The sequence below is a fragment of the Branchiostoma floridae genome, chromosome 4 (genome assembly GCF_000003815.2).
Source record: "Branchiostoma floridae strain S238N-H82 chromosome 4, Bfl_VNyyK, whole genome shotgun sequence".
NCBI lineage: Eukaryota > Metazoa > Chordata > Leptocardii > Amphioxiformes > Branchiostomatidae > Branchiostoma > Branchiostoma floridae.
In genome coordinates, this window is record NC_049982.1 from 11,294,386 (window position 1) to 11,312,909 (window position 18,524).

Here is an 18,524-nt window from a genome sequence, read left to right on the forward strand (position 1 = left end):
TCTCATCTTAGATGGAACTGCACATCTAAGATTACTTATTACTGCTTCAACTCATTTAGTTCATTAATTAAATCTGGCCCGTAAATTTCGATACTTGTATTGAATACGTAAGGGTATAAGCTATCTAAATTACACTTACAAGTTCACGGGCCACGTTTAGATAAGCAGCAGATTGCAATACAAGCAGTTTAGCAGCCGATTTTACGCCCCCCCCCCCCCTGGTTACGTATTTCCTATCAGTTAGTTCCCCTCTTGTTCATTAATTAAATCCGGCCCGTGAGATCTGACACTTGTATTGAATACGTTAGGGTATAAGCTATCTAAATTGCACTTACAAGTTCACGGGCACGGGGCATAAAATCGGCTGTTAAGCAGCAGATTTTGCGCCCCCTTGGCTCAGTGTAGAATTACTGCTTCAACTCATTTAGTTCATTAATTAAATCTGGCCCGTAAATTTCGATACTTGTATTGAATACGTAAGGGTATAAGCTATCTAAATTACACTTACAAGTTCACGGGCCACGTTTAGATAAGCAGCAGATTGCAATACAAGCAGTTTAGCAGCCGATTTTACGCCCCCCCCCCCCCTTGGTTACGTATTTCCTATCAGTTAGTTCCCCTCTTGTTCATTAATTAAATCCGGCCCGTGAGATCTGACACTTGTATTGAATACGTTAGGGTATAAGCTATCTAAATTGCACTTACAAGTTCACGGGCAACGTTTAGATAAGCAGCAGATTGCTCTACAAGCCATATAGCAGCCGATTTTAGCGCCCCTATGCTTGCCGATTTCTTATCAATTAGATCGCCTAGTTCATTAATTAAATCCGGCCCGTAAGTTTCGATACTTGTATTGAATACGTTAGGGTATAAGCTATCTAAATTGCACTTACAAGTTCACGGGCAACGTTTAGATAAGCGGCAGATTGCTCTACAAGCAGTGTAGCAGCCGACCCCCCCCCCCCCCTTGCTTGCATATGTCCTACCAGTTAGTTCCCCGATTGTCTATTAATTAAATCCGGCCCGTAAGATTTGATACTTGTATTGAATACGTCAGGGTATAAGCTATTTAAATTACACTTACAAGTTCACGGGCTACGTTTAGATAAGCGGCAGATTGCTCTACAAGCCGTATAGCAGCCGATTTTGCATAAGTACACTCACTCCGGTAGGTGTCGCTGCTGGAGTTTTTTTTAATTTTGCTGTTATTTGCTAAACTAAGAATTGCAACTTAACGATAACAAACTCAAATTGTTGGAAAATACTATTTTATAACTTTTGTCAACGCTAACGTTGAAAAATGTGTTCAATTGGGCTAAATCGTAAAAAAAAATAAAAATACTTGTAGTCGAATCGGATGCTACCTTTCCTCTAGGTCAAAATCGGCTGCTAAAATCGGCTGCTAAAATCGGCTGCTAAATGGGCTGCTAACTTCAGCCCGGTGCCTGGTGACCCTTGACACATGTTTCGTCTGTTACAACATCTTCATGGGGCCTGGGTAGAAAGAGAAAACATCGTCTTGTGATCATCACGGGACAATTGATTAACCAACCGGGAACCGATGCTGCGGTCCAGGTCGTACGAAGCTGTACCTGATAGCGAGGGGGTCGGAAGTCCAGGTGGAAAAGTTAGACGGCGTCGGAATTTCTACAGGTAACGTTATAGCTTGTAGAGAGTTCTGTGTGTGATTGGGGTTTTATTCTAATATTCATGGTTAACGTTAACGTTACTCGCCATCCAAGAATGCGTACCTCCTTCAAGTTCAAACATAGACATTCAAATAGTGCATGTCACAACTTCTTTTTATGGTGAAAGGGTAGGGCAGCAATGGGTACATTGTACAACATGCGTGTGTCAATAAAAAAAACAACCTCGTGCTGTTTAGGAGTTGTGTAATTTGCTGAATGTTACATAACTCACATGTGGTGTAGGTTGGTTTATTTTATTTCTTTGTTTCAGATTGTGTTCGTGTAAGTTCTGCCTGCCAGCCATGGGGACCTCATTGGTGCTGGTGTTTGTTGTGGTGTTCTCCGTGTACCTGGCCAATGGTTACCCCATCCACGCCTCCTGCACCATCGACTGGTGAGCAGGGCTATACAGAACTTTTAAAATAGACACAAGCGAACTTGTACAGGTGACTGCATCTGCATAAGTACCACCAGGCCAATGTTACCACTTTTTGGTGGTCCTTTAGATAAGTTTCCCCATTCCACACGCAGTAAGAATCCTGTCCATTATAAGTGACCACCTGTCGACATGGCAAGATTTTGTCCGTCCCCTGAGACACAAAAGATACTCAGAGTGGTCTTCTTGGGCAGTTTTGAAGGTATTCTGAAACCAAATTCCATCATTAACCTGGTCTTCGAACCTATTATAGCTGCCAAGTACTAGTACCTTTCGTCCCCTGAGAGGACAGAGACTCGGCAGTTATAGTAGGTTTGGATACCTGCGGCTACCTCATCTGATGATGGAAAGCGAATGTCTGAAAATGCTTCCATAAAAAAGAGAGGAGTCATTATCAAATCATCTATGTTGTCATTACATAATGTTACATCTTTTATAATTAAATAGGGGGGACTTTTAATGATTCCATATGTATTCATTGCCATACATAGAGAGGTTCCCAATTTTGGATCTTGATGCTTATCAACTTTTTTTACTTCAGGGGTTTCAGCCAGAACTGCTCTGCTGTGAATGCCAGTTTGGTTAAGCAGATCAACACATGGACATCGAGTGACAACTGCAAGAATGGGGGAGAAATGTGTCTGTACAAGGTACTTCATGTCATTACTGTTTCCTTAGTTGTTATGGTATATGCAAGGTACTACACACAGGTATATAGTACATGTGTACTTCTTTTTGAGGGCACCGTGTCATGATTATGATTTGAATCCCTGTGATCATGTTGGTAGGTAATTAGATTAGGCTGCTGCAAGTCAGCATGTTTGAAGATGTACCCTTTAATCCAACATGGCCCAATAAACCTCAAAGGAGAAGCCTGAAAAGCCTATTAAATTTCGTAGAAGGATTGAACATTTTAACATTACTCCCCAAAATAATTTCATCAGGTTGGTAGAACTTATAGGACATTGGAGTTTTCTTTTACACAACCTGTACGGCCTTTCACCTGCATACGTGTCTTTCAAACATCTTCTTCAGAGCTTCTAACTGGGGTTCTGCTTCTTTCCGCTGTATGTAGCAGATGATTTTTGTCAAGTGGACCTTCATTTCAACCATGAGATAAAGGGGCTAGCTCGTTAGAAATCAGTGTGTTTTGAATTTGAATCTTGTATATTTCAGTTCGTCAGTGCATCTGGAACTGAGCTGAAGGCGACCCACACCACACCGGTAAAAAACTACGTGGACGACCTGACCTTCACCTTCACCCCTGGCCAGACAGCACAAACCAAGTGCAGGGTCAAGGTCAGAGTAGTTAAGAACACCTCTCTCTCTCTCCAGCTATAGGAAGTAACACTACAAGGATGTGCCTTGGTAAATTCAGTGTAACTTATCTGTCCTATGAGTGTTCGTATTTGTAAGACAGGAATGTTGTGATGAACGAACTTTTGAAAGATTGGAATATCTAAAATCAAATATGTCATTTACCAACCACAATGTTTGTTCAGTGGGTCTGTGTAATTAGTACATTATGACCAGGTATAGTTTAAATTTCAAGTTATGGTTACCCTTGAATATCCTAACTCATCAAAGTAGTCTGTATATTGGGAGATTTCACCATTCTTTTGTGTATTTTGATGTATTCCGGTAAACAGTCAGATCACTGAATGCTACACTCGATCATCTTGTCATCCTATCTATGTTGTGTGTTCCCAGGCCCATTCTACATCTGAGACTTGGTACGCCTACCTGGACTACAGCACCAACTATTGCAACCTGCGTAACCTGGCAGAGGGGGCGGGGCTAACCGACACGCCCAACTTCACGGAGGTGACGGAGGACAGTATCTGTACACAGTACTCATCTAGGAACTGTACTAAATACTGAGCTGTTTGGTAATGACAAACTGTTTGTAGCAAGTACCACCAAACAAACGCAACATTTTTTACATAACATTGTGATTGATAAATTTTGCTTCACGTAAATGCTGTAATACTAAGTCTTATCTTTGTGGCTTATACATTGATGGAGTTTGCATAATGCATTCCCCTTAATCCTTGATGAGAAATTTGTGGAGTGAAGGACAACACACCTCAGGATTGCTCCTGATGGAAAAAAAACTCAGCTGGTCAAAAGTTTATATGTGTTAGACAGTACACTGGAAAATGCTTTAACTTAAAAGGCGTAATGTGAAAGTCTTTTGAAAGACAAGTCGATTTTGAAGTGATTCAAGTAGCACAAACTTACCATACATTTCTCAGCATTGACTAATGAAGATTCACACAAAGCCAACAGAAACAAAGTGTAACAAAATGTACAACCAGTTTTCAGGTGACCTGTTTTCAGTTCAAGGCTATGTTACTAGCTCGTCTGTTTGGTCATGTACTGAGACCTGAGATACAAACTCAGTGTGTGGATAGCTGTATGTATTCCTTTGAATTAAAGAAGCTGTGCATAAAATTGTCGTGTCGCAGTGTGTGTATAGTTGACTGAGAACATTGGCTAGGTTCTCTTGTGATGGGACTGGGAGTTTGCTGAGGAAGGGAGTTTCCTGTGGAAGGGAGTTTGCCGTGATAGCGAGTCTTTGCCCTGTCTGAACAGCCCCGTTCGAAGACTGCAACGGAGGTTAGACTGAGAAGAGTGTCAAAGGGCTGCTTCAATAGAATGAGAGAGATGGAGAGGATAATGTGAGACTGGGGAGAGATGTTCTGTATCTTAAACTGTGTAATGTGCCTGCCTGATTGGAAGACATATAAATGTGTGAGCTGTATGTCATTAAACATTGGCATCTTTTATGTGCTGCCTTAAACGGCCCTCAGTCTAGCATTTGTTTGAAGTGAGTGGTCAGCAAGCAGCTGAAAGGGTCCATATATATATAACGGGTTTGGCACATCGGGATGGCATCACAGTTTGGAGCTGTCTCCAAAACACACCCCTCACCCCTCCCTTGTTGGGACGGACAAAAATTTCACACCTTCTGTCAAAAAGTCTGAACTTCATAATGTTAACATGACTTTGATGAAAGCATATTTTCCAAAATATGTATTCATATGTTAACAAAAACTAACGACTATTAGTTACCAAATGGTTCTAATGGCTCCCAAATGGTATTTGATTTGGGGACAGCAAAAATGTCAAGATGGAGACAGCACTGCAGAGAATACTAGAGATATTTTTGACAGCTATAAAGGATAACTCTGGTGGTCTTCCCTAGTAACTTTTCTTTTATTTGCCATCTGCTTACATTGAAAGTCATCACCATTTATAATGCCCAAAGTTCCAAAAAAATTTAGAACATTCAATATTTCCACCTGTTATACAATAACTTATGGTGGACATCATGCATTTCAACTTTTATTGAGTAGATACATGATAATAATTCATACAGGTAGGTAAATACAAACAACAATGGACAAGAACACAACATGAACATTACACACAGGTGCTTACAAACAACAGTGCATTTGTCATTCATTTAAGGCTTTATAATAAACATGTATATGTACATTCATGGAATAAAAATAACGTTTGGAGAACTCATGTATTTTTCATTCCCTGAAGTCCAGCAACAAAACATAGAATGAAGTCTCCATATATACACGTTCCCTGGCTCAATCCACATTTAGAAACCAGTTGGAGGACACCATTCCACAGTAGGGGTGAGCAGGTAACAGTCCCTCAGCTGGCAGGCTTGGAAGCAGCAGACACGGGTCTGGGGGTCCTGGCACTAGAACTGAGATTACAAGAAAACCTTCACACAAAGTCAACTGTTAACTTCTTGATGATGGTTCAGTGTCCGGGACATGAGATAAACGATAGACAAGCTACTCAAGTGCATACATTGTGTTGTAAAACAGTTGCTTGTAACTTAGATTTACTGCTGTATTGTTCATAGGTACTGTAAGATTCTACTACACTGATTCATTGAATAGAACATCCTTGGTTGGACTGTTCCTCTCTCTATCATTCTTCTCTTCTTCACAGGTTCACAGAAAAATAAAACATTTATCCCACGAGGGCACTACTTACATCTGTATGTCAGGGTCTGTGTCATCCAGAATTTGTGCTTTTGGTGGCAAAATTCCTGTAAGAAAGGAATCAATGACATTAAATTCTGAGTAGCCTACACACAGGCATGGTCCAGCTGAGAGGAAGGCCATGTTGTTAGTACATGTGTATAAAGTATACAGATGATCCACTTTGTTTATACTAGCTATATACCTGACAATCAGTCTATACAGACTTTGACACTTGTCTATGGCAAAAAGAACCCAGCTATATACCAGAAAAAATGAAACTGACAGTAGATGAATATGGATTAAGGCCAGCATGGCTGACAAAGCAGGAAACCTTTACTTACCAACAGCTGAATTGATGCCCTCGTGTTTTGCCAGCGCCATCAGGAAGCCGTAAAACGATACTCTGGGAGCAGACATCAAGATCCCGCGAAGAATGTCTACTGGGGGGTGGCTGGGAAAATAAATATGAGCTCTATAACTTTGCTTCCTTCTTTGATTGTAAAGGTATCAGGAAAAATGCCTGAATAAACTATTTCAATAAAAACATATTCTTCTATTCCTGTCCCACCTTTTCTAACATACATGACAGCCTCTAAAATAAAACAGATGGCTCATGCTCTTTGATTTGGAACCACATTTGACCTGGCCCTGGATAGAATATTTAAGAAGTGGCCATGGCTTAGTGCTGGAGAGAGTCTAGGACAGAAAATACTGTAAATGCAGAAGTGTTCGCAGTGGTTTAATGTTCGCAGTTTTCGCAGGGGCCACTTAACTGCAAACTTAAAACCACCGCAATCATTTATCCATGGCAGTAAGAGACTGTGCATGGTGCTACCGCGAACTTAAAACCATCTTTCCAGCTACTGCGAAATTAAATCCCCTCGAACTTAAATGCATTTACAGTATGAGCTAAGATCTGCTTTAGTGTTGAGTCAACAATAGAATTCAGTGCCATGCCTGTCCCAAAAACAAACAACCAACCCTGTCCCCACCTAAACTGGAATGTTTCACACAGCATCTTCACGGCTTCAAAGAACTGCGTTGACTCCACGCTGTCTGGCCCGTCCGACAGCTGCGGGGGCTTCCCCTTGGTGCGGGAAACCGAGGGAACCACGACGGCGTCTCGGCTGCCGCGGGTGGCAGACATGATGTTAGTGTAGATCTCAGACGCCGTGTACAAAAACTCTGTAAACACAGTAAAATATACTGTAGTTCCTGATTTTTTTCAATGTTCTTTTAGGTTCACAGTTTTCACAGTGATGACTGTAACATGAACTTATCATTACCAATAACAAGTAAATCGCTGACTTTTTCTATGCGCACCTGCTGCCACTGTGAACAGCGGAATAAGTTACATTTTCTCAGACCGTGAATTACAGTAGACAGCAGACTTGTTTACCTATCTAGTATCCACTGTGAAAGGGTACAGCCAGGACTGCCCAACTGACCAGTCCCCATTACTGAGGACGATCCCTGCTGACAGGACATGGCATTTCAACTTTCAAGATTTTGAACACAAACTTACCAAATTTTTCAGCCATGTTTTCCTTTCCTGTGCAAAAACATGACCATTCATGTATTTTCTACCGATACATGACTAATATTGTTATTGGTTTAGCAGGACCTGAATATAGTCAGACAGGTACTTATACTAATAACTAAATAAGTTATACATGTACTAGTATACAGAACATACAGTAGATATAGGTGCAAAACTTATTTCAACTGACCATCATAGTAAAACTGTAGTTGAAAGGCAAACAGGAAATCAGTGAAGGACATGAGGCAATCCATGGCATCGTCCATCAGCACTATTCTGTACAAACATGGTCAGGGTAGAGCAGGGGAAACATGAGTAAAGACATGACAACTACTTCACAGATTGTCATACATACAAGATGCTTATGCCAGTCACAGATGCTGGTTATGTAAATGATCATTATTATCATAATTATGAAAGTACAAAGTTTACCAGGTTCTGGCTCTTAAATAAAAGTTTTGAGGAGTCATAATTTTCTTCTTTTTTTTTTAACTCAACTGTAGAAAAAGAAGCTGCCTGAAAATCTTTAAGTCAGGAGGTGCCATGCATGACAGGACTGTACCACTTTTAATACCAGCAGGGGTGGCTGTTTACCTGGCTGTTTTCTGTACCAGCTCCAATGGGAAGTCAGGACACAGCAGGCACAGCAGGGACTGGTACTCCTTCGCATTCAACAGGTCTGGAAACAGGCGAGGGATAAAGGAGTCAAAACAAGCACTAAAAAAGTGATATAGCTGCAAACCCAGCAGTTGTTTATTCACTTGATTTGGAATATCATGCAGGTGAGAAAAAGCAGTATCTGAATCAAATCTGAACTGCTATTTGTATGACTGAAAGAAGTAAACATGTAGGTATGTATTTACATCATGTCCACTGTCCATCAACGTTTTAAAAATTAAACTATATAACACTTTGGAACAGCTGAAATACCTTCCACATATATCACATATATTGCCACATATATCAGGCATATCTAACACTAATAGATATGTACTAAGATACATCAAATCTTAATTAGTCTCTTTTTCCTTTTCTTACCCTCGCCTGACAGGGAACAACAGATGATGCGCGGGATAGTGGGTGTGCACAACTGTGTGTGTGTGTGAAGGATGTAAATGAATAACTTTTTGTCTTGCACTGTGTTCCATCAAACGTAATGTAAGGGCTGCATTCTGACCTCCACTCTTGCCGACCTGACGGAAGCACTTCCAGAAGATGCGAATGAAGGCGGTTCTGTTGTGGGGCGTGGCCTTGATGTACTCGTACTCACGGAACAGGGTGTGGTTCCCGCGGTGAACACTGGTGAAACTAAGGAAGGAGAAACATGGTTACCATGGTCGTTGAAGAGGTTCATCAGTCACGTATGTTTAAGTTACTATCAATTTTCTTCGAACAATGACTGTTTATTAAAGGTAGAGAAAGTACCTCCAAATTTTCGATGTCTGTCAGTACATCTTGGACGCGGAGAATGGTCTAGTCTCAATCTCGTGAGAGAATACGAGACTAGACCAGGCTTGATTAGTTACCATGGTGATCATTGGAAAACTGGTAAATAAGAGGCATCAGACATCATAAACATTCACGTGTGCCAAAAGGTGATAATCAAAATAGGTTTTCAATTCAATGTGACTTTATTTGTTCAACCATTTCACATTAACTGCTGTTTAATAGAAAGTAAAGTGACAATAAAATAATGTTAAAACACTATGAGTCAAACACAAAACATTTAATTTCAATAAATTTCATTTTAGATTGATCAATCAATATGACATCACAGCCAAAACCCTCCCTTTGATTCTCTTAATTCTGCGAGGCAAATTGGTTGCTACACCAGTAGAGATACCTGCATACCGACTACTGACTAGAGATACTGACTAGTCGCTTAAGAACTTGGCAGGGTTGACTCGTGGGTTTTCCTCCTTGTGTTCCAACAGCTGACTGACAGCGTCCTCCAGGTACGTGATGACATGATGTCGGGCTGTAGGAGAAAAAACAGGTTCTCACCTCGTTGGGAAATTGTTCTGGACAATTGTTCTGTTGATGTTATTTTGGTGGAGTGAGTATTACTTTTGTTGGCCCTTAGCCCTGAACCTTCATCCGATGCTTGATACCAGATAGATTTAGCTAGTTGTGTTTTAAGTGGGGCAAAAATGTCTATTCTGCTATCTATTTTGTTGCAATTTTACATCAATGCTATACAGCTCATAAAATTCTGACATTCCACAAACGAAGATATATCCGGTAGTGTATCCACCCTGACACAGCTATCAGTTTGTCTTCTTATTTCTTGTAGCGTACATCCTGTACTACTTAGTATACAACAAGTATCATAAAGGGGGAGGGGGGCACATATACATTGTGAGCAAAGTCTTAGTTACCCAAATACTCCTCGCCCGACATCGAAAACTGAGCCCCGCTCATTCTTCGCAGCTGAATTCAGAAAACAGCTAAGGTTCCTAAGGCAGCTCAAGAATCATGTTGATTGTCACGAAACTTCAGCTCCAGTGTAACCTGCGAAAGCACCGGGGAAAGGTGTGTTCGGCGTCCCCTTAGTGTCACAGCAACCAGCCGCCCATGTAACATTAGCTGCAGTTTAATAATAAGTCGCAAGATGGCGCTCAAGGACCACGCGCTGCACTGGCGGGACGGTTTGTCGAGGGAGACGTCTGCACGTTCTTCTACAAAGTCAGCAGTACCTTTTAAGGTTTGATGGATGCCGGTACAAGTCCGTGCATGTTCAATAGCATTTGGAGGGCCACGAAATAACGCTCTATTGTCTATCAAATACTAATGAGTTAAAGGATGAAAGGACAAGACAAGACAGGACAAAAACATAACACACCCCCATCGTTGATGCATGGACGTCAATAATCGATTGAATCTAAAATCCATCTAAAATCCAAAATGAGAAAAATGGCGGTATGCTTACCTGTGCCGTCTGCAGCCGTGATAACGAGTGAAAGGAAAAGCGTTGACGTTATGGCGTCCATGGCCACTGCCTGTGCTGCAGTGTCGAGTACGTTGTACGTGTACACTTGCACTGTTACTGATACAAAAACTGACCTATGTTGCTTACGTTAACTTAACACTGTTTTTGTAATATCGTTTGAAAACTGTAGGCAGCGGTCTCACGCCTCTTTAAATGACTATTTCACAACTTGACAATGTGATTTTGTCAGTCAAAGACAGGGGCACTTTCACTGCATGTAAGTCTATCTTGCCAACCTACGACTTTTGTTGTGTTTGTGCGTCCATCCGGTTAAAGCGCGAAAATTGATAACTCAATTACCACCTCAGCGTCAAGAATGGGCATTGCATGTATTGTCAAGCTCAAGTTGAGCCATATACATTTTCTTTCATCTCCTTGCTAAGCTTTCACACCGTTGTTTTGATGTCCGGGGTACGGATTTCATTTTTCGAATTCATCACGCCTATATGGGACTATCAACTATAAATTTAATGATAATCTACAAAGATAGACCGTTTTTTCAGCAATATCCTACTCATTTGCCGTCCATTATTGACCTATGTGACGATGTATTTGCTTCAAAACGCTGAGCATTTGTCTTAAGAATAACTCATTAGAATGTAAGTGTAAGATATGACCATTGCTGTAATAGCATTCACCAAGAAACTGTGCATAACAGAGTTTATTGTAAAGTGATGCTGAAACTAGATAGATAATATCCCGTGAATTTATCCATTGTTGTTGTACACACGAGTACATATATTAGATCAAACGATCGACGTCACATCGGCCTGTTAAAGGTGTAAAACCCATAAGTACTAATGCACTTAGCTTTAAGCATTGGGAAATGGCAACACACTTAACGATATTCACTACTTTTCACTCAAAACAAGATAAACAGCTTTTACCATCTAATCCTCGTACAATCATCGATCGTGGGATAAAAGACCAAGCTCTAAAAAGTGTCTATATCTTTATATTCAGCCTAGTATAACACGATGTCAGACATATGTGATAACCTACAATGGAGCTCAGCAAACTTTGACACAAAAACCTTTTTCCTAGAAGCGGCAGCCCCCCATGACTACTAAATATCTGCCATGTAAAAGGACGACCAGCCCATCAAACTGATGTTGGACATCATCTAATAGTAATAACTGTCTACACAATTCAACATGCTAGCTCGTCTTTGAAGATATTTTGCTCGAGCTCGTTCTGTCACATTTGCCTCGTGGTTCTTCTTCATCTCACTCTAGCGGAGCCACTTTTCGTCCATGTTGGTATTTGCGTCTGTAACCATAGTAACACAGCCACATGCTGCCCATGCCGATGATGCCTGCAGTACAGCACAGGTGAACCCGTGCTAGGCTGAACAGCTTGCTGTACCACATACCGGGAGATTTGGTAGTCTTCCCTTCTGCAAGACAATGATTTTGTACTGCTGACAATTGTTGGCTAAAACAACAGGCCACAAAAAAACTGACATCAATATAAATGTATATCTATATGCGAGAGGATGCAGCCTTATTCGGCTAATGAAAAAACTGAAGTGATCAATCAATCAAGATAATGAACCCATACCTTCTAGGCTTGTCGTCTGGTTGGTGGTGTTGTGAGAAGCAGTAGGTCCTGGATCAGTTGGCCGCTGTGTCGGCTGGGTAGAAGACGACATCTGTGTTGCTGTGGTCTGTGAACGTACCGTGGTGTTGGTTGCAGATGTTGCAGTAGTTTGGTGAGGTTGAAACGCTGTGGTAGTCGAAAAAAGAGTACAAGGCATGCGCAGGCAGCCCAGGACTATGAGATCCACATATTAACGTTATATCTTAGACTAATAAAGTGTGTGCCTGACATGTAATACCTACATGTGAAAATTTCACGAATATACTGTTATATTGTATGTGATACTAGTATTCCATGACACTTATTTAGCTATTTATTTTATTTCCAGACGACTGGGTAGCCCCTTCCACTTAAAAACGTTGATTTCTAAGGGTACCTAAAAACGAGATATGTAACATACAGTCAGGACAGAAAAGTGGACAACATGGCGCTAAAATTGTGTTCTAGTTGGAGACCCTGTGTTTGGGGAGAGCTACACATCGAGCATGTTAAAGAAGCCAACAAACTTATCAAAAGCAGGATACCGGTACGGTCCTTACCGGTCTATGGGTTGTCATCTTGAATGTTTATCAGCGGCCTTCGGAAAATGCGGTAAATCTTATATTAATAAGTGAATAGCCAGTCGTTCAATGCTTGTATTTCCAGTGGAAAGGGTGTATAATTGAGGAGTACTTACGACAGTCCATCTCATCAGCCCCGTCGTCGCAGTCCCTGACATCGTCACATCTCCAGAGGGAGGGGATGCAGCGTTTATCACCACAGGGCACTAAGTCTTTGTTGGTGCATGTGCCCGAGGCTGAAACAAAAATGTAAAATCCTGCAATGAACTTCGGCCCTGGATAGAATATTCTAACAGAAGACATGCTAACGTTAGAAATATCTATACTACTGGTGGGGTAATATTTTTAAGAGTTTACGGTACCCTCCACTGGACATACAGACAACTAGACAGGCAACAGTTGCGAGCATATACAGCATAATCCAACACCAAAAAGGTGTAGTAATGAAAATGCATTGCCATGGCGACGGAGTTATTTGCTGAAGTTGGTGTGTTTCAGTATTCGCCTTTTATCCTATGGCCTGGCTGTATCTATAATGGTTGTTTAACACGATCAATTTGAGTTTGAAGGGCATGCGCACTGCTGTCAAGGAAAAAAAAACTCCTGTGTGTGGCGAGTGTCCTTGATATCACATTCAACAACAAACACAACTTGCTAAGTTATTAGATTTTTCATCATACAATGTAAAAGTAAACATCAGTGATCATATCAACAGAAATACGCTCACATCCACAAACTAGAGTTCGGCGACCTCATACCTCCATGCAAATGATTTACACATTTTCATGATTTATGCATAGTGATGTTCATCAATAACTAACGTACAGATGTCCTAAGTATAAAATTCCCATCATTAATCATTATGCGGTTTTGCCATTTTGCATATAGTATGCAAATCAGTTCCTTATTTGTATATTTGGTATCTGCTTATGCTCTACGTCCAAAAATATTTCCTTACCGACTCCTTCAACGCTCTGGTACGTCATCTCGAACCCCTGTTTCTCCACGCCGCCGTCGGTAATGAACTTGACGGTGACGCTCTTGCCGTAGAACGCCCCGGAGGGCTCGTTGAAAGTGCAATACGGCCCGTCACTGGTCTCCACACCCTCGATGAGCACGAACACCTGGTCGTATCTGCAATTGGGAAAGGCCTCCACGTAAAACGTCAGGAAACGGACCTCCACGAACCTGCGGGTGATAGAAGCACATGACGTCACAAGATGCAGATGTCTATAAATAGAGTCACCGGCATGCCGGTACGCTCTGATAGATGTAAGATGGTGGCTGATTAAACTGAATACACAAATAATCATTCTCTCCAGCTCTCTCTCGTTTCTCTCCCTTCTCCGACTCTCTCCCTCCCGTCTCTCTTCTCTCTCCGCTCTCTCTCTCTCTCTCTCTCTCTCTCTCTCTCTCTCAGAGGATGCCAATTTCACACGAGTATTTAACGCACCAACATGGATGAAACTAATGAAATATGGATTAAACGTCATCAACACGTGACTGCAAACTGTCTCCGAGGGAATGACGTAGCTTTGATATAGTATTTGTAGAAATTTGGCGTCACAGTCACGTGACTATTCAAACGTGATGACGTACTTGTCTGGCGGCGCCAGAAAGGTCCAGGAGCAGGACAGGTCGTTAGGGTAGTTGTCAGGGAACATGGGTGACGTCAGGATCCGTTCGACGCCGGACACAGTGACCGTACTCATGGCCTCGCAGGTCGAGAGCGTCTCTGGAAGGTCCAACGCCGAGTCTGTTGAATTGCACAAGGAAAACGCTTTCTACACGGCTCCAGAAGGGAGTGTTATTTTCCAACAGATTATGTATCAATGAATTCACATTCAGCAACCTTTTTGCAGAATTTCACTTGTGGAGAATTACACAAGGTGTGTTTGGATAACTGACTGAACCCATGCAGACCATGCCCATGCGTTTTCTATACGCATAGACACTTCCTTCATGGTGAATATTTTCGGCATAAATGAGGAGCGATGTGCACGCCAATACGGCCAATTTTTCACAAGATATCAAACAACGCAAAACAAGACGAGTTTTTAACATCGCCCCTCAAATTGGTTTGTAACCGAACGTTTGCCAGACGCTTGAGATTAGTTAATCTAATTAAAGAATACTTGCGGAGTTTAGCACAATACTGAATGCTTTTTATGTAGGTGATACTAGTGGGCACTTTGTCGTATAATGTGAAGTAGCATGCGCATTTCACTTCCTAAAGTTGATATCTACCTCTCTTGTGGAGTTTAGGACTCTTTTAACGGCAGGTATATTTTCAAGTCCGTATGAGGTCCATATTGACATTTTTCATACGCAGTCCTACGCACAATACGCACCTCACACGCATTCCAATCGTTTTGTGTAAGTTAAAGGTATAAGCAGGTATACGCCCGGTACGTCTAATAGTTTTGGGCATGCACAAAACTATCGTAAGTATGCTGCTGTGCATATCATACTCTCCAAGCAGAGGTTGAGTCGCGGAGATATAGTAGATCATAGTAGTAGTCGTGAAATTTACAGGTGCGCTCGTACAGAACTAGAGTTCGGCGACCTCATACCTCCCTGAAATATTAAGAGCTTTTGTAGATTTTATGAAAATGACTTATTCATTTACATGATTTATGCATGGTTATGTACATCATTGACTTGCTTACACATGTCGCCAGTATAAAATTCCCAACATTTATCATTACGCGGTTTTGCCATTTTTGCATAGATTGTGCAATTGACTTCCTCATTGGCGTGTTTGGTATCTGTTCATGTCCCAAATGTCACGAATTACATGTGTTCATTTGGGATACATAGATGCGCGTATCATTGCGTACGAATCGCATTGCGTAAACACAGCGTACTCGCTCCGCACTAGACCGACGTGGGACCGATGCACTGCGAATTTATAACATGTAAGATACGTAACAGCGTACGTGCGATAGTTCTATTCATGTCTGAAGCTATCTATGCGTATCTTTGCGTACCTGAAACTTACATAAAACTATTCAGATGCGTATGAGGTATGCATTGTCCGTACGACTGCGTATGAAAGAAATTAGCAAAAATCTCAAAACGGAATGCATGCGGACATGAAAATATGCGCACGTGTGAACCCCCTTTAATTTAAGTTTGAGGCCGAAGAAGCAATAGTAGTTTTTTTTTTCTCTCTTAGACAACTAGGCTATATAACGGTGGGTCAAAGTAAAAAAAAATGCCTTCTTCCCCACAAACTTCACCTAAACCGATAACATGTCAATACACTTGAATTTACGTGTGCACCCACCATACCCCTCGACAATTTGAAACAACTAGTAGGTTTTAAAACAGACATTTGTTTATCAATATATCAGATGATACTCCGTTGCATATACTTCTCTGTCCTCGGTTATCAATTCTTAAACGTTATCTTATGTCCAAACATTTCGACAGGTACCAATCGTTTTCATAATAACTAATTTCTCAGCATCACCGTATCAAATCAAATGTACTTGGAAACCTTTGATCATTTCTTTATAAGGAAACCATTTTCTTTATAAAGAAATAGAGAATGTTATCTTGTACTTATAATTATCTTCGTTCACAGCTTCATATCGCAGCCTCTACGGCGAAGTCGATTCTTTGCCTAACGCCCACGGAGGTACCAGTGATGGTGCTGGTAAAATCCAGATCTAATGCTCTATTCTTTGTTTCTAACGGAAAAAAATAATATCTGTCGCAGCCTTACCTTCGTCCACAGCTTCATAGCGCAGCCGAAAGCCCCTGCGACTGATGGAGAAGTCGGTTCTGAGCCTGATGTCCACGGTGGTACCAGTGATGGTGTTTGGAGGCTCCCGAATGCCACAGTACGTCCCGAGGGTCTCGCTACCGTCCAGCACCACCGTGATGTAGTCGTACGGGCACGCATCGCCCACCGCGATCTCCAACTCGAACTGAATGAATTGGATCAGGACTATTCTACGGTGAATAGGAAACGTAGATTTAAGTCACACAATCCACACCAAGAACATCCCAAACCTAAAATGAACGATACTCTCTAGGCAGATCTCATAAGAATCGGACCATTTTAGGAATATAATCAGACTATTCAAGCACCTAAAATACGAACATACACACAAACATGCATGCACACACATACCCACACGCGTACGAACACACACCACACACACACATAAGCACCCAAACACACACACGTGCACACACACACACACACACACACGTACACACACACAAACACACACACACAAACACACACACAAACACACACACACACACAAACACACACACAAACACACACACAAACACACACACACACACACGTGCACACACACACACAAACACACACAAACACACACACACACACACACACACACACACACACACACACACACACACACATTAGCATCATCTTCAACATTCTTTTCTTCTTATATTTTGGCGACTGAGAAAAAAGAGAATGTCTTACTTCCCGGGCCTAGTAGTGGCGATGTGGTAGGTACAGTCGATGTTGTTGGGGTAGTGGTTTGGAAAGTTAGGTGACGTCACATATCCGGATCCAGCCAGGAAAGTGGTCTGTCCACACAAGGAATTTCCCTGCGTACCTACATGAATGAAAGGACAAATATACGTTTTTATGTTCACTATTTTGTTGTTTTTGTCTACGAAAATGGCACTACGGTCAGTGAAAAATGTATTAAGTGTAATTACGTATGTTGGAAATAAGCTGTTTATTCTGAGCGAGTAGACCATTTAAAGTATTTGCTTTATGCTGATTTATAATTCGCTTTATTAAGCTAGAGACGCAGTCAACAAAACTGCGCTCCTGGTATGCCTTAGCGTTCATATTGTAATCTCAGATCTATAGGCATACTATACGGGTTATGACAATTTGGATACGCTGTCAAGTTTAGCTTCTCGTAAATGATATGACAGTTTCACGAGTGTCCAAGTTGACAAACCTCCCTCATTTCCAGAGACCTGTGCAGTTGAAGTTTCAGACGTCAGAACGTTTGTGGCTGGCTGCAGCATGGTGGTGGTGGCCGGCAATGTGGTATCTGCTGTCGTGGTCGGCACTGTCGTATCTGCTGTCGTGGTCGGCACTCTCGTATCTGCTGCCGTGGTAGGGAATGTCGTATCTGCTGTCGTGGCCGGCACTGTCGTATCTGCTGCCGTGGTAGGGAATGTCGTATCTGCTGTCGTGGTCGGAAATGTCGTATCTGCTGTCGTGGTCGGCACTGTCGTATCTGCTGTCGTGGTCGGGAATGTCGTATCTGCTGCCGTGGTCGGGAATGTCGTATCTGCTGTCGTGGTCGGGAATGAAATTAGATGTTATCAGCTACTTGCGTGAAATACTCACTGACGAAAGCAGTGGATGCTACCTGATACGTCTGATCGTCTCCAAAATCATATCCAGCTGTTGAAGTAGCTGCTTTTTGGCGTATGTTATTACCTGGATACCTAACCTTCATGGACATAAGCTACTTGATTCATAGTCAGGATGCCGGACCCTTTACTAATTGCAACACAGCCTAACTTAGCCTCCATAGTAGGCTCTTTGGGGCCTTTTGGGGGGCTCATAATACACTTTTGCTGGCCATTTCTATTTGTACTCTGTCGCTGATTGCTGCCGATTTCTGATTGCCGGAACATGTGAACAGGCCACTATCATGACAGGGAGAATCAAAACATCTTTATAC

The 18,524-nt window shown here is 41.8% G+C and overlaps 3 protein-coding genes across 3 annotated transcripts in view; 1 reads left to right on the plus strand and 2 right to left on the minus strand.

Moving 5' to 3' along the window:
* Positions 1 to 1,448: 1,448 nt before the first annotated feature.
* Positions 1,449 to 4,578, plus strand: LOC118413971. The gene is made up of 5 exons (XM_035817663.1): positions 1,449 to 1,653; positions 1,960 to 2,082; positions 2,666 to 2,774; positions 3,301 to 3,423; positions 3,835 to 4,578. The coding sequence occupies exons 1-5, from the start codon at positions 1,562 to 1,564 to the stop codon at positions 4,003 to 4,005; spliced, it is 618 nt and encodes a 205-aa protein (XP_035673556.1). The 5' UTR covers positions 1,449 to 1,561; the 3' UTR covers positions 4,006 to 4,578.
* Positions 4,579 to 5,352: 774 nt separating this feature from the next.
* LOC118413961 (UPF0705 protein C11orf49 homolog) lies at positions 5,353 to 10,288 on the minus strand. Its single transcript, XM_035817642.1, has 9 exons — positions 10,056 to 10,288; positions 9,553 to 9,655; positions 8,855 to 8,985; positions 8,272 to 8,356; positions 7,868 to 7,953; positions 7,130 to 7,322; positions 6,479 to 6,588; positions 6,148 to 6,202; positions 5,353 to 5,851 (listed from the first exon to the last, which is right to left on the minus strand). Exons 1-9 carry the CDS (start codon positions 10,096 to 10,098, stop codon positions 5,797 to 5,799), a joined length of 861 nt encoding a protein of 286 aa, XP_035673535.1. The 5' UTR covers positions 10,099 to 10,288; the 3' UTR covers positions 5,353 to 5,796.
* A 1,024-nt stretch (positions 10,289 to 11,312) lies between these two features.
* The window catches only part of LOC118413905, a 21,651-nt gene continuing 14,439 nt past the window's right edge, over positions 11,313 to 18,524 (minus strand). The window contains exons 12-13 of the mRNA XM_035817534.1: positions 12,227 to 12,391; positions 11,313 to 12,062 (exon numbers count right to left, since the gene is read on the minus strand). Of these exons, the coding sequence (XP_035673427.1) occupies positions 11,893 to 12,062; positions 12,227 to 12,391 (335 nt within the window). The 3' untranslated portion in view covers positions 11,313 to 11,892. The remainder of the gene's footprint in view (positions 12,063 to 12,226; positions 12,392 to 18,524) is intronic.